General features: G+C 46.6%; 1 protein-coding gene across 3 annotated transcripts in view; it reads left to right on the top strand.

The window, feature by feature from the left end:
• Positions 1-24,868, top strand: part of LOC127395174 (sorting nexin-18-like) — a 58,685-nt gene extending 33,817 nt beyond the window's left edge. Inside the window, exon 2 of one of the 3 annotated variants that reach the window (XM_051641714.1) lies at positions 22,600-24,868. In XM_051641714.1, the coding sequence (XP_051497674.1) occupies positions 22,600-22,607 (8 nt within the window). In that variant the 3' untranslated portion in view covers positions 22,608-24,868. Of the gene's footprint in view, positions 1-11,578; positions 13,006-22,599 lie in introns of those variants that run through there. The other 2 variants (XM_051641710.1, XM_051641711.1) reach the window with 2 other exon arrangements.
• The last annotated feature ends 757 nt before the right edge of the window (positions 24,869-25,625 follow it).

The following is a 25,625-nucleotide window of genomic DNA, read 5'->3' as shown; positions in this document are numbered from 1 at the left end:
GAAAGGCTGGCTGTGTAAGTCTTCCAGCAGATATCGGGGTAGTTAAAATCTGCCATGAGGACCAAGGACTGTAATTGTGAGGCTGCTTTCAGCTGCCTGTAGAAAGCCTCATCAACTTCCTCATCTTGATCAGGAGGTCTGTAGTAGACCCCCACAACTGTATCACCCATACCACCCTGCCCTTTAATTCTTACCCACAGACTTTCAACTTGCCCCTCATCAGCCCCTGCACAAAACTCGATACATTCTAGCTGCTCTCTCACATAAAGAGCAACTCCACCACCTCGCTTCACCGACCGATCTTTCCTAAAAAGCACATAGCCATCCATGGCCACATTCCAGTCGTGTGAGCTGTCCCACCATGTCTCTGTTATTGCTACCAGATCATAACCCTTAGACTGCACACAGACCTCTAACTCTTCCTGTTTATTCCCCATGCTGCGTGCATTGGTGTACAGGCATTTCAGGAAGCAAGTAGAGCACACTGGTGGGACCAAATCCTCCTTAGACCACCCCCCTTCAGGCCCTGGTATGTTTCTCTTGGGCTTGTCCCTAACAGACCCAGTTTTCTCCCCTTCCCCCTTCACATCTAGTTTAAAGCTCTCTCAATGAGCCCTGCTAAGTCCTGCCCCAAAAGCCTTTTCCCCCTCTGGGACAGATGCATCCCACCTGCCACCATCAGGCCAGGTGTCTTGTAGAGCAGCCCATGGTCAAAAAAACCAAAGCCCTGCCTTTGGCACCAGTCTTGTAGCCATTGATTGATAAGTAAACTCTTCCTGTTTATCTCTCCACCCATTCTTACAGGAGGTATGGAGGCAAACACGACTTGTGCTCCAGACCCCCTAACTAGCCATCCCAGGCCCCTGAAGTCTCTCTTCATTGCCCTTACATTTCTTGTAATAATTTCGTCACTACCAACCTGAAAAATCAGCAGTGGGTAGTAATCAGATGGATTTACCATACTAGAGAGTTTCCTTTTAACATCTCTAATGCGAGCCCCAGGGAGGCAGCAGACCTCCCTGTGGGATGGGTCTGCTCGACAGATGGGCCCTTCTGTTCCCCTCAGAAGGGAGTCTCCTACCACAATTACCCTCCTTTCCTTCTTAGTTGAAGAAGTCCTAAGTCGTGGAGCTGAGCGACAAGTCCTAGGCGGTTCACTAGACAAATCTGTCACTCCAGCCTCATTTTCCTGTCCCTGAAGTTCCAAGGCCTCATACCTATTCTTCAGGGGCAATTCGGAGGGTAGAGGGAGTTGGGAGGGTTTTTTCTTGCCTCTCCGAGGACGGACCTCCCTCCATTCCTCCATGTCCCTAACGTTCTCTCCTTCTGTCTGAGGACAGGAGGGGAGGGGATCCGTCACATCTTCTAGCGCCTCTTCCTTCTGCCCTTGCCTCAGGGTTTGGCTCCACCAATCTATTTCGCTCTCACATTCTCTGATGATTCTAAGTCTTTCAGCCTCCTCTGTCAGTCTAACCACCTGCCTGAGGAGATCATTGATTTGCTCACACCACACACACGCGGTGCCACTGGCTCCCTCTACTACCAGTGCCAGACTCAGGCACTCGCTGCAGCCAGAGACCTGCACAGCTGCGTGCCTGCTCAGAACCTCCGTCTGAGTTCCCATATCCTTTTTCAATACGGTTTTAGGGCGTGTTGCCACCATGCTAGAGAAATTTACTGGTGTTCTCTGCTTCCTGCCTGCCCTCGCGCCGCTCTCCACGTGCGCTCGCGCTCCCTGCCCTCGCGCCACTTCCTGTGACGGCTGCTGCCGCTCTCCGCTCTGCGCTGCCGCGTGCTCTGAGGGAGCTGCCGAGATGGCCGCTTTTAAACCTTGCCGCCGTTCTCAGCCACACCCCCTGCCACAACTTTGAAATAAACTGGCTGACTGGGGAGGTCCCAGATGACTGGAGGCTAGCCAGCGTGACGTCCGTCCACAAGAAGGGCCGGAAGGAGGATTGAGAGAACTATAGGCCTGTCAGCCTGACCTCAGTGCCTGGCAAGATTATGGAACAGATCATCCTGAGTGCCATCAAGCAGCATGTAGAAGACAACCAGGGGATCAGGTCCAGCCAACAGGGGTTTAGGAAAGAAAGGTCCTGCCTGACCAATCTCATCTCATTCTATGATTGGGTGACCTGCCTAGTGGATGAGGGGAAGGCTGTGGATGTGGTCTACCTTGACTTCAGCAAGGCCTTTGGCACAGTCTCCTACAGCATCCTCCTGGAGAGGCTAGCAATCCACAGTTTTGACAAGTGCACCCTTCGCTGGGTCAAAAACTGGTTGGATGACCGGGCCCAGAGAGTGATGGTGAATGGAGCTGCATCCAGCTGGCGTCTGGTGACCAGCGGTGTCCCCCAGGGATCAGTACTGGGCCCAGTCCTATTCATCATCTTTATTGATGACCTGGATGTGGGGATTGAGTCCACCCCCAGTAAGTTTGCAGATGACACCAAGCTGTGGGGGAGTGTTCATCTGCCAGAGGGTAGGAAGAAGCTGCAGGAGGACCTGGATAGTCTGGGTCAATGGGCCGAGGCCAATGGCACGAAATTCAACAAGACCAAGTGCAGGGTCCTGCACTTTGGCCACAGTAACCCCAGACATCTCTACAGACTGGAGGAAGAGTGGCTGGAGAGCAGCCTGGCAAAGAGGGACCTGGTAGTACTGGTTGACAAGCAGTTGAACATGAGCCAGCAGTGTGCCCAGGTGGCCTGGAAGGCCAATGGCATCCTGGCTTGTATCAAGAATAGTGTGGCCAGCAGGAGTAAGGATGTAATTCTCCCCCTGTACACAGCACTGGTGAGGCCTCACCTCAAGTACTGTGTACAGTTCTGGGCCCCTTACTTCAAGAAGGATATTGAAGTGCTGGAGCAGGTCCAGAGGAGAGCAACAAGGCTAGTGAAGGGACTAGAGGGAAAGTCTTATAGGGATAGGCTGAGGGAGCTGGGGTTGTTTAGCCTGGAGAAGAGGAGACTCAGAGGGGACCTTATCCCTCTCTTCAACTACCTAAAGGGAGGTTGTAGTCAGGTGAGGGCTGGGCTCTTTTTCTAGGCAACTAGCAACAAGACAAGAGGGCATGGCCTCAAGCTGCTCCAGGGGAGGTTTAGGTTGGATATTTGGAAGCACTTCATGGAGAGGGTGGTTAGACATTGGAATGGACTTCCCAAGGAAGTGGTGGAGGCACCGTTTCCTGGATGTGTTCAAGGAAAGGCTGGATGTGGCACTTAGTGCCATGGTCTAGCTGTTGTGGTGTTAGGTTAGGGCATAGGCTGGACTTGATGATCTTAAAGGTCTTTTCCAGCCTTGGTGATTCTGTGATTCTGGTGATTCTGTGATTCTGTGACAGAAGTCTTTGATTTTACATTCTCTAGTACTTATTAATTAATTTTTGGGTCTCTATAGTGTATCATAGAATCATCATAGAATCATAGAATCATAGGGGTTGGAAGGGACCTCGAAAGATCATCTAGTCCAACCCCCTCGCCAGAGCAGGGTCACCTAGAGTACATCACACAGGAAGGCGTCCAGGCGGGTTTTGAATGTCTCCAGAGAAGGAGACTCCACAACCTCTCCGGGCAGCCTGTTCCAGTGCTCTGTCACTCTCACAGTAAAAAAGTTTTTTCTGATATTCACCTTAAACCTCCTATGCTCCAATTTGTATCCATTACTCCTTGTCCTATCACTGGTCATCACTGAAAAAAGCTTAACTCCATCTTCTTGACACTCACCCTTTACGTATTTGTAAACATTGATGAGGTCACCCCTCAGTCTCCTTTTGTCACCGTTTGACTTAGGTCCGACAACAATGCTCTTGATCCCCTCCCCCCCCCCACCCAGTCAGGGAAGGAGAGAGAGAAAAGGAGAGAGACTTGGCTGGATTGAAAGCTAAACTACACAGCTTTAATTAAAACACTAATTAATCACACAAGAAAATATATACAATTATATACAGATATATTCAGATATGGGCAAAAGCCTCTCACCTCCCCCCACCCCCAGCAACTCCCACAGCACTCCCCTGAACTGGGAAGAGTCCCGAGAAATCCCGGAGCCACTGCTGGAGAAAGCAGAGAGTTATGAGGGTCAGGAGAGCTCGAGCCTAAGGGTCGACGGTGATGGACGAGCAGAGTCCTCCCCGGACGCCGGCCATGGACGGAAGAGAGGGCGAGAAGAAGGAGGAAGCTGTCTTCTAAGATCTCTGTCCTTCCTTTGAGCTTACGTGGATATATGGAATGGAATATCTTTGGCCAATTTTGCTGTCTGTCTAACTCAGCCTCCCACGGGGGGGTCAGAGATCTCCCCATAGTGTCTGAGCCGGCGGAGTGAAGGTGTAACCTTGAAACCTCAGTAGTTAGAAAAACATTCCACTGTCTTATCAGCCTAGCAGAACACACAGTTGCTAGTTAAAAGAAAGCTTACTGAAGGAAAAAAAAAAATCAGTGAAAAGAAAAATTGGCTTAATCCTGGCTAAAACCAGGACATTCCACCCCTTATTCCATACCATATATTACATACAGGCTCTATACTTTACCAGCTGTCAAATTAAGGATTCTCTCCCAAAGTCAGATTACCTTGAGGTACATATTGTACTTCACCATCCTCCATCATCACACACCAAGTATGTCCAGGTCCCTGAGCAAAAGCAATACCCCGGACAGGTTTACCTTCGCCTGAAGCAGGATAGACCCAAACACTTTTACCCAGCAGGTTTCTTTCACATACCACAGGGACTTTATCCCCATCTGCAGTATGCAAAAGGTCTGACTGGGCAGGACCAGCCCGATTGATGGTCCCCTGGTATTAACTAACCAGGTGGCCTTTGCCAAATTTTTATCCCAGTTTTTGAAAGTTCCACCACCCATTGCCTTTAGGGTAGCCTTCAACAGACCATTGTACCTTTCAACTTTCCCTGAGGCCTGTGCATAGTATGGGATATGGTAGATCCATTCAATACCATGCTCTTTAGCCCAGTCAGTGACAAGACTGTTTTTGAAATGAGTCCCATTGTCTGACTCAATTCTCTCTGGAGTACCATGTCTCCACAAAATTTGCTTCTCAAGACCCAGAATAGTATTCCTGGCTGTGGCATGAGGCACAGGATATGTCTCCAACCATCCTGTACTTGTTTCCACCATTGCAAGCACATAGCGCTTACCCTGGCGGCTCTGAGGAAGTGTGATGTAGTCAATTTGCCAGGCCTCTCCAAATCTGTACTTTGACCACCTCCCCTCATACCACAAAGGTTTCAACCGTTTTGCCTGCTTAATTGCAGCACATGTCTCACAGTCATGGATCACCTGTGCAATAGTGTCCATGGTTAAGTCCACCCCTCGGTCACGAGCCCATTTGTATGTTGCATCTCTGCCCTGATGACCTGAAGCATCATGGGCCCACCGAGCCAGAAAAAGCTCACCCTTGTGTTCCCAGTCTAAGTCTACTTGGAACACTTGAGCAGCCTCATCTGCTCGTTGGTTGTGTCGATGTTCCTCAGTGGCTCGACTCAGGGGCACGTGTGCATCCACGTGACGCACTTTTACCTCCAGTTTTTCTATCCGAGCTGCAATGTCTTTCCACAGGTCAGCAACCCAAATAGGTTTACCCTTTCGCTGCCAGTTATTCTGCTGCCACTGTTTTAGCCAACCCCACAAGTCATTTGGTGCCATCCACGAGTCAGTGTAGAGGTACAGTCTTGGCCACCCCTCTCGCTCAGCAATGTCCAAAGCCAGCTGGATGGCTTTTACCTCTGCAAACTGACTTGATTCACCTTCTCCTTCAGCTGCTTGTGCAACCAGTCGTGTAGGACTCCACACGGCAGCTTTCCACTTCCGGCGGTTCCCTACAAGACGACAGGAGCCATCGGTGAAAAGAGCAAACTCTTTCTCAGTCTCTGGTAGATGATCATATGGTGGAGCTTCTTGAGCTCGTCTCACCACTTCTTGTGGTGGCATTCCAAAGTGGGTGCCCTCTGGCCAGTTTGTAATTGCTTCCACAATACCTGGATGATTAGGTTTCCCTATTCGGGCTCTTTGGGTGATGAAAGCAGTCCATTTACTCCAAGTCACATCGGTGGCATGGTGGACAGGAGAAAGGTTATTCTGGAACATGAATCTCAGCACCCGTAGCCTGGGCGCCAGAAAGAGCTGTGCTTCAGTGCCAATCACTTCTGAAGCGGCTCTAACTCCTTCATATGCTGCAAGTATCTCCTTCTCATTTGTTGTGTAGTTGGCCTCAGAACCTCTGTAGCTCCGGCTCCAGAATCCCAGGGGTCGACCTCGAGTTTCCCCTGGTGCTTTCTGCCAGAGGCTCCAGTTGGGACCATTGTGTCCGGCTGCAGTGTAGAGCACGTTCTTGATGTCTGGCCCTGTTCGAACCGGTCCAAGGGCCATTGCCTGCGCAATCTCCTTCTTGATCTGCTCAAAAGCTTTCTGTTGGTCAGGACCCCATTTGAAATCATTCTTCTTTCTGGTCACCTCATAGAGAGGTTTCACAATTTCACTGTAACATGGAATATGCATTCTCCAGAAACCAACAGTCCCTAAAAAGGTTTGAGTGTCCTTTTTAGTTGATGGTGTGGCCATAGCTGTTACTTTGTTAATCACATCCATTGGGATCTGGCGACGACCATCTTGCCACTTGATTCCCAGGAACTGGATCTCTCGCGAAGGTCCCTTGACCTTGCTTCTTTTTACAGCAAAACCAGCATCCAGAAGAATTTGGATGATCTTTTTACCTTTCTCAAAAACTTCTTCTGATGTGTCACCCCACACAATGATGTCATCAATGTACTGCAGGTGTTCTGGAGCTCCACCCTTCTCCAGTGCAGCATGGATCAGTCCATGGCAAATGGTTGAGCTGTGTTTCCACCCCTGGGGCAGTTGATTCCAGGTGTACTGGACTCCCCTCCAGGTGAAAGCAAACTGTGGCCTGCACTCTGGTGCTATGGGAATAGAGAAGAATGCATGTGCAATGTCAATAGTGGCATACCACCTAGCTGCTTTTGACTCCAACTCATACTGAAGCTCTAGCATGTCTGGTACAGCAGCACTAAGTGGTGGTGTCACCTCATTCAGGCCACGATAGTCCACTGTCAGCCTCCACTCGCCATCAGGCTTTCGCACTGGCCAGATAGGACTGTTGAAGGGTGAATGAGTCCTGCTCATCACACCTTGGCTTTCCAATTGCCGAATCAGCTTATGAATGGGGATCACAGAGTCTCTGTTGGTGCGATACTGTCCTCTATGCACTGTTGAAGTGGCAATTGGCACCTGTTGGTCTTCAACCTTCAGCAACCCTACTACAGAAGGGTCATCTGAAAGGCCAGACAAAGTACGCAGCTGTTCAGTGTCCTCAGTCTCTACAGCTGCTATACCAAAGGCCCACCGGTACCCTTTCGGGTCACGGAAGTATCCTTTCCTGAGATAGTGTATGCCAAGGATGCACGGAGCACCTGGGCCGGTCACTATAGGGTGCATTTGCCACTCCTTACCAGTGAGGCTCACACCGGCCTCCACAATAGTCAGTTGTTGAGAACCTCCTGTCACTCCAGAGATAGTGACAGGGTTTGTCCCTTTATGATTCGATGGCATCAGAGTGCACTGTGCACCAGTGTCCACCAAAGCTTTATATCTTTGTGGTTCTAATGTGCCAGGCCACCGAATCCACACAGTCCAATAAACTCGATTGTCCCTCTCCTCCTCCTGGCTGGAGGCAGGGCATCCCTAGGGTTGAGCACTAGAGCTCGATGAACCATCCTGGTTGTTGACTGGTGCAACCTTCTTCTTGGAAGAACCATCTCCTGGCTTTGTTCTGTTTAGAAGCTCTTGCACACATAACTGGAGAACATCAGTGGGTTTCTTGTCCCAGACTCTCATGTCCTCTTTAAAATGATTTTTTAAGAGAGACCACAGGTGGCGTCGCAGTGAGTCCTGTCCTCCTCGCTGCTGTCTCGTAGCAGGATGTCTCTTCTTAATGGCTGCAACACGTGACCAGTTGTCTCTAGGAGGAATCTGGAGTTTACTTCCCCATCCGTTTGGCATCTTATACTTCCTGTCAGTCATTTTCTTAACGGCTGAGGTTTGGAAGTAAAGGGAATCAGAGAGGATGTCTCCATACTGTCGTGCTTTAACAGTTACCTCACGTACAGTTGGTCTTTCGCAACCTTCAAAACATCCCATGAAGGAGAATATATGGGCATGCGCTGCTGGTACAGCCTGAACAAACTTCCGGAACATTTGAGTGTCACACTCAACATCATCAGGATCTGTGATTCCATCATTATTATAGATCACTTCTCGCACAGCAATCTCTCTCAAGTAGGTGATGGCTTTCTCGAGAGTGGGTGTTCTGCTTCGGCGCCATCCGATGTCACCCTTGTGGGGGTATCTCTCTCTCACAGCTGAAAGAAGTCGGTCCCACAGGGTAGTAGTTCCTGTCTTACTACTAAGTGCTCTGTCAATACCAGCATCTCTGGCCAAGGATCCCAACTGCTTGGCTTCTCGCTCATCCACATTGTAGGTCTCAGCACCACTATCAAAGCATCGGAGCAGCCAAGGAAGGATTCCCTCACCATCAATGCGGGTGAAGTCCTTTCTCATGAGGCGCAGTTCTTTCATAGAGAAAGGCTGGGTGAGGTCATCGTCGTCATCTTATTGAGGAGGACCTGCTGTTCTTTTATTTGCTTGAGAGTGGCCTGGTTTTTTATCTGTCTCAGAGTGGCCTGGTTTTGCATCTGTCTGAGAGGCACCCGCTCCATCATCTGACTTAGAATCCTTCCCTTCCTCACCGTCAGCCTCTGTCTGAGAGGCACCTGCTCCATCAACTGTATTAGAATCCTCTTCTTCCTCACCCTCACTTTCTGCTGCTTTTGTCTTTGCCTTGCTCTTAGTCACAGGGTCAACTAGCTTGATTCGCGATGGATCAGGCTTTTCCTTTGTAGAAGCAGTTGTTTTTGTAGCAGCAGGAGTGGTGGTATTGGCAGCAGTGGTGTTGGCAGCAGCAGTGGCAGCAACATTGCCTGTGGGGGAATGGCAGTGAGCAGAACAGCATCTGGCCCTACGCATCCACATTATATTATAAACATTCAGCAAAAACATCCCCACTGCAACCATGCTATTCACATCAAGAGCTGGGAGATTCAGCTTGAGAGAATATGGAGAGGTAAAATTGAACCAGCTATTGCTGTCACCAACATGGACCGTTCTATTCACTTTAGGAGTTGTACCACTAGGACTTGCAGTGTAACCGTACACATACAGTGCCCCCATAGAGAACAGTATCATCATCCCTAGGATCACTAGGCTGGTAATGATACGGTTGATTATGGCTACAGTTCTGTCAATAAACCACAAAAGAATCACAAGAGCAGCTACAAAGTGCAGAATGCCCTCAGCTACATACCACATGTACAATTGCAGGTTTGGAAAAAGATCCAATAGATTCATTGCAGCAAGTGTCTGTTCAGTTTTCAATCCGTCAGGACACTCAGCAGAATTATTGCTCATTGCTCTCTGAGGGATTCCTCCCTTCAGAGATGGAATTTTGGACACTCCCAATTGATGAAAATGAGTAATCTGGGCTTAAAATCGAGCCCCACGTTGGGCGCCAATTAATTGTTGTCACCGTTTGACTCAGGTCCGACAACAATGCTCTCGATCCCCTCCCCCCCCACCCAGGTAGGGAAGGAGAGAGAGAAAAAGAGAGAGACTTGGCTGGATTGAAAACTAAACTATACAGCTTTAATTAAAACACTAATGAATCATACAAGAAAATATATAAAATTATATACAAATATATTCAGATATGGGCAAAAGCCTCTCGCCTCCCCCCACCCCCAGCAACTCCCACAGCACTCCCCTGAACTGGGAAGAGTCCCGAAGAATCCCGGAGCTACTGCTGGAGAAAGCAGAGAGTTATGAGGGTCAGGAGAGCTCGAGCCTAAGGGTCGACGGTGATGGATGAGCAGAGTCCTCCCCGGACGCCGGCCATGGACGGAAGAGAGGGCGAGAAGAAGGAAGGAAGCTGTCTTCTATGATCTCTGACCGTCCTATGAGCTTACGTAGATATATGGAATGGAATATCTTTGGCCAATTTTGCTGTCTGTCTAACTCAGCCTCCCACGGGGGGGGTCAGAGATCTCCCCATAGTGTCTGAGCCGGCGGAGTGAAGGTGTAACCTTGAAACCTCAGTAGTTAGAAAAACATTCCACTGTCTTATCAGCCTAGCAGAACACACAGTTGCTAGTTAAAAGAAAGCTTACTGAAGGAAAAAAAAATCAGTGAAAAGAAAAATTGGCTTAATCCTGGCTCAAACCAGGACACCTTTTCTCCAAACTAAAGAGACCCAGCTCCCTCAGCCTTTCCTCATAAGGGAGATGTTCCACTCCCTTAATCATCTTTGTGGCTCTGCGCTGGACTCTTTCAAGCAGTTCCCTGTCCTTCCTGAACTGAGGGGCCCAGAACTGGACACAATACTCCAGATGCGGCCTCACCAAGGCAGAATAGAGGGGGAGGAGAACCTCTCTTGACCTACTAACCACACCCTTTCTAATACACCCCAGGATGCCATTGGCCTTCTTAGCCACAAGGGCACACTGCTGGCTCATGGTCATCCTCCTGTCTACCAGGACCCCCAGGTCCCTTTCACCTACACTGCTCTCCAGCAGGTCAGCCCCCAACCTGTACTGGTCCATGACATTTTTCTTCCCCAAATGCAAAACTCTACACTTGCCCTTGTTAAACTTCATCAGGTTTTTCCCCGCCCAAGTCTCCAGCCTGTCTAAGTCCCTCTGAATGGCAGCACAGCCTTCTGGTGTGTCAGCCACTCCTCCCAGCTTGGTGTCATCAGCAAACTTGCTGAGGGTACATTCTGTACCCTCATCCAGGTCGTTGATGAAGATGTTGAACAACACCGGTCCCAGTACCGACCCCTGAGGGACTCCACTAGTCACAGGCCTCCAACTAGATTTTGCCCCATTGACTACAACTCTCTGACTTCTTCCTTTCAACCAGTTCTTGATCCACTTCACTGCCTGATCATCAAACCCATACTTGATCAACTTATCTACAAGGATGCTGTGGGAGACAGTGTCAAATGCTTTACTGAAATAAAAAAAAAGAGTGGTCTATTGGCAAGATTTTGTGTACTCCGATTTCCTTTTGATGTTTCATACAGATGGTGAAAATTTTGATATTTCATAAAGACCAATTTCTGAATGAGACTATTTTTCTGGAGACTAGTTTTCTAGTGCTTTCATTTTTTCCCACTGCTGGTATATTTATCAAATATTCTCTGAAGGGAACCATCTGATTGTTAAGATTTTGAAATAGGTGTGTTTTACTTACTTTTGTAAGCTAGAGTCTTAAAAAATGTTGTGTTTTTTTTTTTTAAACAAGATTCACTGTTCTGTGATTTTTGATCTGAAAAAGCTTTTTAATTCCTTTTCATTCATATATATATGTATGCATATAAATACTTTTAGAATGAGCCTTCTATGAATCCTTGTTATTAAATCACTTGTTAAAGTACAGTAGTTGAGTCTACATTGTCCTCACAGTTCAATTGTTTTGTTTTGTTCTTTACGCAGGAGCCCTTACCAAAGTAAAGGAGAGTAAGCGGCATGTAGAAGAGGGGAAGATGGAGTTTGAAAAAGCTGAGGGCATTCAAGAACGATGTAACATCATTTCTTTTGCAACCCTAGCAGAAATTAATCATTTCCACAAAATTCGTGTGAGGGACTTTAAATCACAGATGCAGCATTTCTTGCAACATCAAATACTCTTTTTTCAAAAAGTGACACAAAAGCTAGAAGAAGCTCTTCACAAGTATGAAAGTGTTTAATCTATGAACTTTGATTTGTGGACTTTCCTCAGTATGAGTATGACTCAAGCAGCAGAGCAAACATTGCTGCTGCTGAAGAACTGTTGCCAGTGGTAGATGGTGTACAAGGATGGTTTTGTGTTCACCTAGAATCCTGGTTTAATCTTCATTTATGTAGAAAGGAAACAGTTATAGGGCTATGTAGTAGAATCAGTACCACTCATTCTAAGTAAGCTATGCTGTGTATGCCTACACTACCATTGCAACTTTTTTGAAATAATGAATATATTATTTGCTTTATTGCTTTTTGAAATATGGTATTTTAGTGCATACTTTGTAGACCTCAAAACCTTTTGGATCTTTAAGGAAGTTGACTGGATAAAAGCCTACTTCAGATTACTTTCCTAGATTTGGGTTTCCTAAATTCAAACGATTCTCTGTTTACAGACTCTTAGTAGAGTAGCCATGTAATTCTGTGCTTTTAGACTCTATTTTTTCCTTTTCTGGTAAGTCACATTTTTATGACTGAATGAATGAAGGATTGATGCCTATAACAGGAACTGATTATGAAACTTCATATTGAGTGGACAAAATTTAGCTGCCACCCACTTTGCACAGCAAGTACTGTCTCATGACAAATGTTGTCTCAAAAAGGAAAACACATGTCTATTCACACTAGCTCTGAAAATGGAGACTACTTGTTACACGTACTAGAGTGTTAAGCATACAAAAACCTAAACACTAAATCCCCTTTCTGAAATTAATATTATAGTGAGGGTTGGGGTTTTTTTTTAGTATAAAGTATAATTGTGAGTGGAAATTTGAAGAGCTAGCCTAATAAAAATTATGTTTATTAAGGGGATATGAATGCAAGCTGTGTGGCTAGAACATTTTTTATGTTTGAAATGATTTGCTCATTGTTTATTGCTGATTCAGTTTATCTTCAGACTTGCATCTACATTGCCAATTGTCAAGGTTGAGACTCCACTGTGATTAATTAGCTTATTAAGTTACAAATTTTCAGGGATGTTCAGTAATGTAAATTATCTGAAATAAGTCTTGGTTGAACTGACTTGGAAAACAGGTTGCATTTTTATAACACTCAAGAATTAAGAATTGTCTTAATTTTTGTATAAATATTTTTGACAAGCAAGGTGCATTTATATAGAGGTTAAACAACATCTTTTAAAGAGTTTTCTGGCTTATTTCCTTTGAATTAAGCCTGAAGTCTGTTTATAATCTATTGGTTTCCTTCTTATAGGTCAGTATTGTTTTAGAGTGGGATCAGGGATTACTTTAGCGGCTCAAAAGGGGAGACACATGAACACACTGATAAGATAAACACATGCAATTTATTAAGCTAATAATTCCCTACATAAAAGCAAAAGCTCAGTTTATATATTCTTGGCAGGGAGACAGAGTTCCAACACCTGTGTTGCAAGTTGTCCCACCCAGGTTGCATAACACAAGGCCAAATACGCATGCGCAACCAATTGGGTCTGGGGTACATGACGCCCCCCTTGGTGTTACTTCATCTATCTTCTTCTACCTCCCTCTGTCCTTTGGCTGCCCTTTCTGTGCAGCCTCTGTTCAGGCGCTAATTATGCAAAAGGTTGCTTCTACCTCCCTCTGTGGTGTGTACAATTTCCAGGTTCCTCCCAGTGTTCTGTTTCTTCAAAAGCTTGCATTCTTCTCTTGTCTGTTTTCAGCCATGGACCATCACTATTAACCCTTTCAGATACAAGTATGAAAGAGGGTTTTTACTTATCCTACCTTTTTTCTCCTAAACAAAAATGACAAAACCTTCCAAAAGGAGCAAAATGCTTAATTTTTTTGTTTTGTTTTAATTAAATTAATCAAAGATAGTTTAAACAAATAAAAGCCTGGAAAAGGAAGTTAAGCAATAGTTACATTTAAATACAAATTGTTCCTCACCTATGCAGCAGAAATGTACAGTTCTTTCATAGAATCATAGAATCCTAGAATCCTAGGGGTTGGAAGGGACCTCGAAAGATCATCTAGTCCAACCCCCCTGCCAGAGCAGGGTCACCTAGAGTACATCACACAGGAACGCATCCAGGCGGGTTTTGAATGTCTCCAGTGAAGGAGACTCCACAACCTCTCTGGGCAGCCTGTTCCAGTGCTCTGTCACTCTCACAGTAAAAAAAAGTTTTCTGATATTCACCTTAAACCTCCTATGCTCCAATTTGTATCCATTACTCCTTGTCCTATCACTGGTCTTCACTGAAAAAAACTTAACTCCATCTTCTTGACACTCACCCTTTACGTATTTGTAAACATTGATGAGGTCACCCCTCAGTCTCCTTTTCTCCAAACTAAAGAGACCCAGCTCCCTCAGCCTTTCCTCATAAGGGAGATGTTCCACTCCCTTAATCATCTTTGTGGCTCTGCGCTGGACTCTTTCAAGCAGTTCCCTGTCCTTCCTGAACTGAGGGGCCCAGAACTGGACACAATACTCCAGATGCGGCCTCACCAACGCAGAATAGAGGGGGAGGAGAACCTCTCTTGACTGACTAACCACCCCCTTTCTAATACACCCCAGGATGCCATTGGCCTTCTTAGCCACAAGGGCACACTGCTGGCTCATGGTCATCCTCCTGTCTACCAGGACCCCCAGGTCCCTTTCACCTACACTGCTCTCCAGCAGGTCAGCCCCCAACCTGTACTGGTACATGGCATTTTTCTTCCCCAAATGCAAAACTCTACACTTGCCCTTGAACTTCATCAGGATTTTCCCCACCCAAGTCTGCAGCCTGTCTAGGTCTCTCTGAATGGCAGCACAGCCTTCTGGTGTGTCAGCCACTCCTCCCAGCTTGGTGTCATCAGCAAACTTGCTGAGGGTACATTCTGTACCCTCATCCAGGTCGTTGATGAAGATGTTGAGCAACACCGGTCCCAGTACCGACCCCTGAGGGACTCCACTAGTCCACTAGATCGATCACGTGAGTTTCTGTAGCTTAACCCCACACCTCTGTTTTAGAAGTATCAATTGAAGAATGTAGTTTTGGTTTTAAGATTCAACCCCAGATTCTTGGGAAATTTCTATTTCGAGCACATTACATTTGGCAGTGTTGCTAGTATGTACCCAAAGAAGTAAAATAAAGAATAATGAATAGGGAAAAAAAACAGTAAAGAAAGGACATTTAGTGAGGAAATTCTCCATATCCAGGCTATTAAAAGAGTGCTGCAAACAACAAGGTTGGCCATAAGGACCATAGTCATAGGGCTGACTTGCTCTTTATCTTCCTCATGGTGTCCCATTCTACATTCACAACTCACCAGTTCCCGTAATAGCTCTGTCCTCCCACCTGAACAGCTAGCGTTCCCCAGAGGTGGGATCAACCCTCTCTTAGTTAATCTCTTTAAACAACCCATTTGGCAAGATTAACATCTTGAATTGTCTGTGTGGTACTCTAAGAGTAAGACCATTACCCAGGAGGCTTATACAAAACACAACTTTACTTAAAATTGAGTAAGTTTATTGTCACAGTTTGACTCAGAATCGATAACAATGCTCTCGATCCCCTCCCCCTCCCACCCAGGTAGGGAAGGGGAGAGAGAAAAAGAGAGAGACTTGACTGGATTGAAAACTAAACTACACAGCTTTAATTAAGCACTAATGATAAAAGAAAATATATGCAGTTATATACACGTGTTCAGGTATGTGCAAAACCCCTATTGCCTCCCCCAGCAATTCCCACAGCACTCTCCTTAGCTGCGAACAGTCCCGAAAAATCCCAGACTGCTGCCGGAGAGAGCGCCGAGTTATGAGGGTCAGGAGAGCTCTAGCCTAGGGGTCGACAGTGATGGATGGATAGATGGAGTCCTCCCCAGATGCTGGCCATGGACGGGAGAGAAGGGAAGAAGAAGCAGGAAGGAAGTTGTCTTCTGTGATCTCTGACCTTCCACTGAGCTTACGTAGATATATGGAATGGAATATCTCTGGCCAATTTTGCTGTCTGCCTAATTGAGCCTCCTATGGGGGGGTCATAGATCTCCCCGTAGTGCCTGAGCTGGCAGGGCAAATATGTGACCTTGAATTCCCAGCAATAGCATACATTCCAGCATTTGTTATCATTCCAAGCTGGAACACTTTGCTACTAGTTAAAAAAAAAAGCTTATTGAAGGGAAAAAAAAATCACTAAAAGGAAAATTGGCTTCATCCTGGCTCAAACCAGGACAATTATAAAGCTTGTCAAAAAAACACACAATATTACTCTCAAAACAACAGGTTACAACCAATGGAACTTAGCAAAAATAGAAATTACGTTATCTTTATGTGCTGAGAATAAGGTTAGAAACAGAGAGATAGAGATGAAGAAAGGGGATAGAAAAGGTATCACCACCCTTGAATCCAGTGACAATCTTGTCATGACGTTGTGGTCCTTGGATGGCAGGTGCACGCAGCAAGCATTTCGAGTCAGTCTCTTTTATGCTACCTGTCCTCACCTCTCCTGGGTAGAGGCTCGGCCAACTGTGCAGACCCGGTGTTGGATTTGGGAATGTTTTGGAAATGAGTTACTGGGGAGTGGGAGTCCAGGTGGTCACTTGCCCCCCCTCCCCCCCAACTGGGTTGACTGAGCAATGACCCTTATTTTCACACATGCGCTTTGTCCTTAATCAGGAAAGTGGTCTTTCGCAATATGGCACTGTGCCTCCACAGGGCTCCTCTTGCCGGCCACTGTTCCTTATTGAATAAGGACAATGTCCTGTTTATCAGGGTAGCTACTGAATGAGGGGCTCCCCTTGCAAGAACAGTGTCCGGTTTATCAGGATGGTTGTCAAATGAGGAGCTCTCCTTGTGAGAACAGGGTCCATGTGGCTTATCAAATGAGGAACCCACCTGAGCACAATGTCCAGTTTGTCAGGGCCACTGTTTTGAGACAAGTATTCATTTTGAGACTCTACAAGTTCCTCCCGGCAGTACTTCAACATCCCATATCCCATTATATGAGATAGTGATGAGCTAGGTTTGAGCTGAGTTCCATGGCTTGTGTTTGCTTAACCCAGATACCGTCTTATTAAATGTCTTTGCAGTTATTAGATCAGACTGCAATCAAATCAAGTCTACATGGATATAGTAAGACCTGTGGAGAAACTTATCTTGTTCCAGTTGAAGAATTCTAGGAGGTTAATATTAATGACATGTACATGTCCAGGGGGAAATTAAACTGTGATATTGTCAGGGTTTGACTCAGGATCCCCTCCCACCCAGGTAGGGAAGGAGAGAGAAAATGAAAGAGATAAACTTTCTGGATTGAAAACTAAACTAGACAGCTTTAATTAAATACCAAAGATAAGAAAATATGTATAATTATATACAAATGTGTTCAGGAATGTGCAAAGCCCCTATTGCCTCCTCCTGCCCCCAGCAACTCCCATGGCACTCTCCTTAGCTGTGAGGAGTTCTGAAATGTCCCACAGAATCATCAAGGTTGGAAAAGACCTTGAAGATTATCAAGTCCAGCTGTCTGCCCTATAACCCCTAACCAGTAAACCATCTCCTGAAACACCAGGTCTACCCATTTTTTGAACACCTCCAAGGACAATGCCTCCACCACCTCCCTGGGCAGCCTGCTCCAATGCCTCACCACCCTTTCTGTGAAGAAATTTTTCCTAATATCCAACCTGAACCTCCCCTGGCACAACTTGACCCCATTTCCTCTTGTCCAATCGCTAGTCACTAGGGAGAAGAGGCCAACACCCACCTCACTACAGCCTCCTTTCAGGTAGTTGTAGAGAGCAATGACATCTCGCCTCAGCCTCCTCTTCTCCTGGATGAACAGCCCCCAGCTCCCTCAGCCTCTCCTCAGAAGACCTGTTCTCCAGACCCCTAATCAGCCTAGTTGCCCTTCTCTGCACCTTCTCCAGCACCTCAATGTCCTTCCTATACTGCAGTGCCCAAAACTGCACACAGTACTCGAGGTGCAGCCTCACCAAGGCCGAGTATAGGGGCAGGATCACCTCCCTGGTCCTGCTGGTCACGCTGTTCCTGATGCAGGCCAGGATGCTGTTGGCCTTCTTGGCCACCTGGGCACACTGCCGGCTCATGTTCATCTGGCTGTCGGTCAACACCCCCAGGTCCCTCTCTTCTGGGAAACACTCTAGCCACTCCTCCCCAATCATGTAGCACTGCTGGGGGTTGTTATCACACAGAATCACAGAATCTTAGGGGTTGGAAGGGAACTCAAAAGAACATCTAGTCCCACCCCCCTACCAGAGCAGGATCACCTAGAGTGCATCACACAGGAACGCGTCCAGGCGGGTTTTGAATGTCTCCAGTGAAGGAGACTCCACAACCTCTCTGGGCAACCTGTTCCAGTGCTCCGTCACTCTCACAGTAAAGAAGTTTTCTTCTGATGTTTACATGGAACCTCCTATGTTCCAGTTTGCACCCACTGCCCCTTTTCCTATCACTAGACATCACTGAAAAAAGCCTGGCTCCGTCCTCCAGACATTCGCCCTTTACATATTTGTAAACATTGATGAGGTTGCCCCTCAGTCTCCTCTTCTCCAAGCTAAAGAGACCCAACTCCCTCAGCCTTTCCTCATAAGGGAGATGTTCCACTCCCTTAATCATCTTTGTGGCTCTGCGCTGGACTGTCTCAAGCAGTTCCCTGTCCTTCTTGAACTGAGGGGCCCAGAACAGGACACAATATTCCAGATGCGGCCTCACCAAGGCAGAATAGAGGGGGAGGAGACCCTCCCTTGACCTACTAACCACACCCTTTCTAATACACCCCAGGATATAAGGGCACATTGCTGGCTCATGGTCATCCTCCTGTCCACCAGGACCCCCAGGTTCCTTTCTCCTGCACTGCTCTCCAGCAGGTCAGTGGACAAAGTGCAGGACTCAACATTTGGCCTTATTGAAGCTCATGCTATTGGCCTTGGCCCATTGGTCAAGCCTGTCTAGGTCCCTCTGCAGAGCCTCCCTACCCTCAAACAGATCAATACTCCCACCCAACTTGGTGTAATCTGCAAACTTACTGAGGGTGCACTCTATCCCCTCAACCAAGTCATCAATAAAGATGTTAAACAGGAGCAGCCCCAACACTGAGCCCTGGAGAACACTGCTCGTGACTGTCTGCCAACTGGATTTAACTTCATTGAACACAACTCTTTGGACCTGGCCGTCCAACCATTTTTTTTATCCAGCGAAGCGTGTGCACATCCAAGCCATGAGCAGCCAGCTTCTCTAGGAGAATGCTGTGGGAAACGTTATCAAAGGCCTTGCTAAAGTCCAGGTAAACAACATCCTCATCCAATAAGTGTGTCACCCTGTCATAGAAGGAGAGCAGGTTAGTCAAACAGGACCTGGCCTTCATGAACCCATGCTGACTGGGCCTGATCACCTGGTAGTTCTGCATGCACCGCATAACGGTACTCAGGATGCTGAAGTCAGACTAATAGGCCTGTAATTTCCCAGATCATCCTTCTGTCCCTTCTTGCATATGGGAGTAAAACTGGCTGATTTCCATTCTGCTGGTACCTCTCCAGTCAGCCATGATTGCTGATAAATTATGGAAAGTGGCTTGGTGAGCACCCCTGCCAGATCTTCAGCATGTTGGGACCGCACTTGAAGTGGTATTGAAACACCATTGTAAGCTCTCAAACAAAACCTCGTTTGCATCCCAAAAGGATTGTCTGAGAGGATGGACACAACAATGATGGCCTGCATATGTATATACAATGATTGTGATAAGATAGAGGAGTGGAGGAGGTGGAGGTCCACTCCAGTTGCTCAGTGGTGATATGTCTCAACCACAGGCCTATAAAAGGAGGAGCTGTGATGGTGGGCTCTGGGAGCCTCACTGACACCAACTCCCCCATTGGGCACTGGATCCAGGACTGGTGATTTTCTGTTATCTATCTCTCTAACTTTTCTTCTCCTATTCTCTCTCACTCTCCTTTCCTTCCTAAAATCATTTAGTAATGCAACGCCTAGTGTGTTGGTACTGATTCACCTCATGCTATATTTAAAGATTTTTCTTTTGGAAAAAAAGCAAGAATCATTTATTTAATTAAAAACAAAAGCAGTGAAATATGCCCTTCCTACCAAACATGTCATGCTTCTGTAGTCCCAAAAGTGGGATCTGTTACCCAGTGTGCAACTGTCACTGTTTGACTCAGGTTCGACAACAATGTTCTTGATCCCCTCCCCCTCCCGCCCAGGTAGAGAAGGAGAGAGAGAAAGAGAGGCTTTGCTGTATTGAAAAATAAACTACACAGCTTTAATTAAACACTAAGGATATAAGAAAGTATATACAATTATATACAAATATGTTCAGATATGAGCAAAAGCCTCTCGCATCCCCCCAACCCCAACTCCCACCGCACTCTCTTTAGCTGCGAATGGTCACGAAAAATCCACACTGCTGCCGGAGAAAGCACAGAGTGATGAGGGTCAGGAGATGCACAGCGTAAGGGTTGACGGTGATGGGTGGATGGAGCCCTCCCTGGATGCTGGCCATAGACAGAAGAGAAGAGAAGAAGAAGCAGGAAGTGTCACCATTTGACTCAGTTTGACAACAATGCTCTCGATCCCCTCCCCCTCCCACCCAGGTAGGAAAGGAGAGAGAGAAAAAAAAAGAGAGAGAGACTTGGCTAGATTGAAAACTGAACCGTGCAGCTTTAATTAGAATACTAATATGTGATATGAGAGGAGATTATATATGTGATTATACAAAGGTGTGGGTAGAAGCCTCTCGCTTCCCCCCACCCCCAGCAACTCCCACAGCACTCCCCTCAGACGAGACAATTTTGAGGAATCCCGAAGCTGCTCCTGGAGAAAGGCAGAGAGTTATGAGGGTCAGGAGGGCTTGAGGTCGATGGGTCGACGATGATGGGCAGATGGTGTTTTCCCAGACGCCGGCCATGAACGGAAGAGAGAGAGAGAGAGAGAAGAAGGAAGGCAGACAGAGAGGCGAAGCGAAGCAGCGAGAGAGCGAAGCAGGAAGGAAGGAAGTTTTCTTCTGTCATCTCCGACCTTCCCCCGAGCCTATGTAGATATATGGGATGGAATATCTCTGGCCAGTTTTGCTGTTCGTCTAACCCAGCCTCCCACGGGGGGGCCACAGATCCCCCCGCAGTGTCTGAGCCGGCAGAGCAAAGGCACGACCTTGAGGGCCCAGCAATTATAAAAACATTCCAGTGTTTTATCAACCTAGCAGAACACGCAGTTGCTAGTTGAAGAAAGCTCACTGAAAAAAAAAAAAAAATCAGCAAAAGAAAAACTGTCTTTATCCTGGCTCAAACCAGGACAGGAAGGAAGCTGTCTTCTGTGATCTCTGATCTTCCTCTGAGCTTACGTAGATATATGGAATGGAATATCTCTGGCCAATTTTGCTGTCTGTCTAACTCAGCCTCCTACGGGGGGGGTCATAGATCTTCCCGTAGTGTCTGAGCCAGCAGAGTGAAGGTGCGACCTTGAAGCCCCAGCAATTAGAAAAAACATTCCACTGTTATCAGTCTTAGTTGGAATACTCTGGTGCTAGTTAAAAGAAAGTTTACTGATGGAAAAAAAAATCAGTAAAAGGAAAATTGGCTTCATCCTGCCTCAAACCAGGACAGCAAGAAGCCAATCCACACACAGAGTTGAGATATTTTGCTTTAATATCCAGTTCTGCACAGAAAAGGGAGCAGGGTGGTATTCCACAAAGCAAGCTCAGTTTCCCGAAACGCAAGTGCTACTTTTATACCCAAAACTGCAAGAAAGAACTCTATCTCTAACATTATTCTATCACTCGCACACACGATTGGTCAACTGATTCCTCGCTTCCATTTAAGGTGGCAATGCTCAAGAATTTCATTACACGTGCTCAGAGAGTGAGGGGCTTGTTGTTAGTAGGGGTCCCTCTAGCCTGTGGGTGTGAATTTTAGTATGCTAATGGCTCATTAATGTATTAATACAGTGATTTCAATTACTCGTGTTTTTCCCCAGTGCTCAAGGCTGTAGCCAAGATAAGCTATGGGGAGTGCTTCTTTCCTTCCCTTTCATCTGTCTTGCAAGTGTCCTGCAGGCATGTCTCAAGGCCAGGCTGTTGATCACTTGGGGAGTGTTTTTCTCTAATTGGAATCTTTTTTTTTCTAATTCTTACTGTTTCACTGTTATCTAGGCCTTGTTTTTATTCTGTGTGTCCCTTATGTTCTCTTTTATGTGATTTTTCCCAAATGTGTTTTATATATTACGTGAAATATAACTTATTTAAATTAATAACTGACAACACTTCTACTAACAATCCTCTGCTGAAATGCATTCCCACAGATTCCTCATCTCCACTTCCTGAAGGAAGAACAAACCTAATAAAGAAAAACAGGCAAAAATGGGCTGGTAGAATTAGACCAGCACGTAGGGTCTGTAGCAATTGGCAAAGTCAGTTATGTGTTTATGGGCAAAAGTGACAACTTTTTCCTTATTGGTGTGTCAGGCGTGTTCTGTCTGTAGCAACTTTAATTCTTGTATAAATTTACCACATATATCTTTTCTACATTAACTTTTTATTCCAAATTGACAGGCTATATTCTTAGAACTTACATTAAACATTCATGAAACCTTTTTTCAAGATTTTACCTGTTTAATACTTTTTTGTCTCTTGTGAACAACTCGCTGAGATATTTTTTCAGTGGTGAATTTGAACTCTTTCTTGTTTCATTTTTAATTTCTGCTCAAAGTTTTTTAATTTGAAAGTTGTCTGACAATAAGCAGAACCCAATCTCTATCAATAAGAAGGGAGATAACCCAGTTATTTTTTTTCCCTTTTGCAGGGTCCTGATGAACACCAAACAGCCTGGAGCAGAAGTGTGTCCCAGACTGCACTGAAGCCAATACACAAGCTGCTTTAGTGAGCTGCAGAAAAAGAATGTTTGGGACTACATTCAAGGAGGCACTTAGGCACCCGATTCCCAAAATTATGTACTTAAAATGCCTTCATAAGTCACTGCTTAGTCCTGGAAGTGCTTAATTCCTTAGCCACCTACCTTTTCAGGTTTAAGTTCTTGGGGCTGCTGCAGATGCTCAAGGTTTCCCAAGTCCTTGTAGGGTCACAGAATCACAGAATCATGGAATTGCTAGAGTTGGAAGGGACCTCTAAAGATCATCTAGTCCAACTTCCCCACTGAAGTAGGATAACCTAGAGCACTTTACACAGGACTGCATCCAGGCAGGTTTTGAATATCTCCAGAGATGAAGACTCCACAACCTCCCTGGGCATCCTGTTCCAGTGCTCCATCACCCTCACTGTAAAGAAGTTTTTCCTCATATTTAAATAGAACTTCCTATGTTCCAACTTGTACCTGTTGTACTTTGTTCAGACACTGGGAGCTACTGAGAAGAGCCTGTCTCCATCTTCCTTGCACCCACCCTTTAGATACTTGTATACATTGATAAGGTCTCCCCTCAGCCTTCTCTTCTCCAGGCTAAAGAGTCCCAGCTCCTTCAGCCTTTCCTCATAAGAGAGATGCTCCAATCCCCCTATCATCTTTGTCACCCTCCTCTGGACTCTCTCCAGTAGCTCCCTGTCTCTCTTGAACTGTGGAGCCCAGAACTGGATGCAGTATTCCAGATGTGGCCTCACCAGGGCAGAGTAGAGGGGGGAAATGACCTCCCTTGACCTACTGGCCACACTCTTCTTTATGCAACCCAGGATTCCATTGGCCTTCTTGGCAGCAAGGGCACACTGCTGGCTCACGGATAATTTACTGTCTATCAGGACTCCAAGATCCTTCTCCTCCAAACTACTTTCCAGCAGATCCACCCCTAACCTATATTGGTGCTTGGGGTTCTTTCTTCCCAGGTGCAGGACCCTACACTTGCTCTTATTGAACCTCATGAGGTTCTTCTCTGCCCAACTCTCCAGCCTGTCCAGGTCACGCTGAATGGCAGCACAAGCCTCTGGAGTGTCAGCCACCCCTCCCTGTTTTGTGTCATCAGCAAACTTGCTGAAGATACACTCTGTCCCCTCGTCCAGATCATTGATGAACACGTTGAACTAAACTGGACATCACTGGTTACTGGCCTCCAACTCGACCCTGATCCGTTGATCACCACCCTCTGAGTTCTGTCATACAGCCAGCTCTCAATCCACCTCACTGTCCACTCATCAAGCCCACTCTTCCTGAGTTTCCTAACGAGGATGTTATGGGAGAAAGTATCAAAAGCCTTGCTGAAGTCAAGGTAGATAACATCCACTGCTGTCCCCTCATCTAGCCAGCCAGTAATGATGTCATAGAAGTCAGTCACCCTTTGGTGAATCCATGCTGACTTCTACCAATTACTTTCTTTGTTTTCACATGTTTTGAGATGACACCTGGAATGATTTGTTCCAACGCCTTACTGGGAATGGAGGCGAGACTAACTGGTCTCTAGTTCCCTGGGTCCACCTTCTTGCCCTTCTTGAAGACTGGAGTGACATTAGCCCTCCTCCAGTCCTCAGGCACCTCTCCTGTTCTCCATGACCTCTCAAAGATGATGGAGAGTGGCCTAGCAATAACATCTGCCAGCTCTCTCAGAACTCGTGGATGCATCCCATCAGGGACCATGGATTTATGGATGTTCAGTTTGGCTAAGTGGCCTCTAACCTGGTCCTCCTCTACCGAGGGAAAGTCTTCCTTTCTCCAGACCTCATCTCTTCTCTCCAGGGTCTGGGATTTAAGAGGGCTGGCTTTTGCAGTGAAGACTGAAGCAAAGAAGGCATTCAATAACTCCGCCTTCCCTGTGTCATCAGTCACAAGGGCACCTGCCTCATTCGTCAGCAGGCCTACATTTCCCCTATTCTTCCTTTTTTTATTGATGTACTGGAATGTCACCGTTTGACTCAGGTCCGACAACAATGCTCTCGATCCCCTCCCCCCCCCACCCAGTCAGGGAAGGAGAGAGAGAAAAGGAGAGAGACTTGGCTGGATTGAAAACTAAACTACACAGCTTTAATTAAAACACTAATGAATCACACAAGAAAATATATACAATTATATACAGATATATTCAGATATGGGCAAAAGCCTCTCGCCTCCCCCCACCCCCAGCAACTCCCACAGCACTCCCCTGAACTGGGAAGAGTCCCGAGAAATCCCGGAGCCGCTGCTGGAGAAAGCGGAGAGGAGGAGGGGGAGGAGCGGAGGGGGAGGAGACCCTCCCTTGACCTACTAACCACACCCTTTCTAATGCACCCCAGGATGCCATTGGCCTTCTTAGCCACAAGGGCACATTGCTGGCTCATGGTCATCCATTGTCCACCAGGACCCCCAGGTCCCTTTCTCCTACACTGCTCTCCAGCAGGTCAGCCCCCAACCTGTACTGGTACATGGGGTTGTTCTTCCCCAGATGCAAGACCCTACACTTGCCCTTTTTGAATTTCATCAAGTTTCTCCCCAGCCTGTCCAGGCCTCGCTGAATGGCAGCACAGCCTTCTGGAGTGTCAGCCACTCCTCCCAGTTTAGTGTCATCAGCAAATTTGCTGAGGGTACACTCTATTCCCTCATCCAGGTCGTTGATGAAAATATTGAACAACACTGGTCTCAGTACTGACCCCTGAGGGACTCCACTAGTCACAGACCTCCAACTAGATTCTGCCCCATTGACCACAACTCTCTGACTTCTTCCTTTCAACCAGTTCTTGATCCACCTCACTACCTGATCACCAAGCCCATACTTCCTCAGTTTATCTACAAGGATGCTGTGGGAGACAGTATCAAATGCTTTACTGAAATCAAGATAAACCACATCTACCGCTCTACCATCATCTATCCACCTAGTTACTTCCTCATAGGAGGCTATAAGGTTGGTCAAACATGAC

Source organism: Apus apus, chromosome W, assembly GCF_020740795.1.
Source record: "Apus apus isolate bApuApu2 chromosome W, bApuApu2.pri.cur, whole genome shotgun sequence".
Taxonomy (NCBI): Eukaryota; Metazoa; Chordata; class Aves; order Apodiformes; family Apodidae; genus Apus; species Apus apus.
The sequence above is the reverse complement of the archived record's forward strand: the minus strand, read 5'-3'. Positions and strand labels throughout refer to the sequence as shown.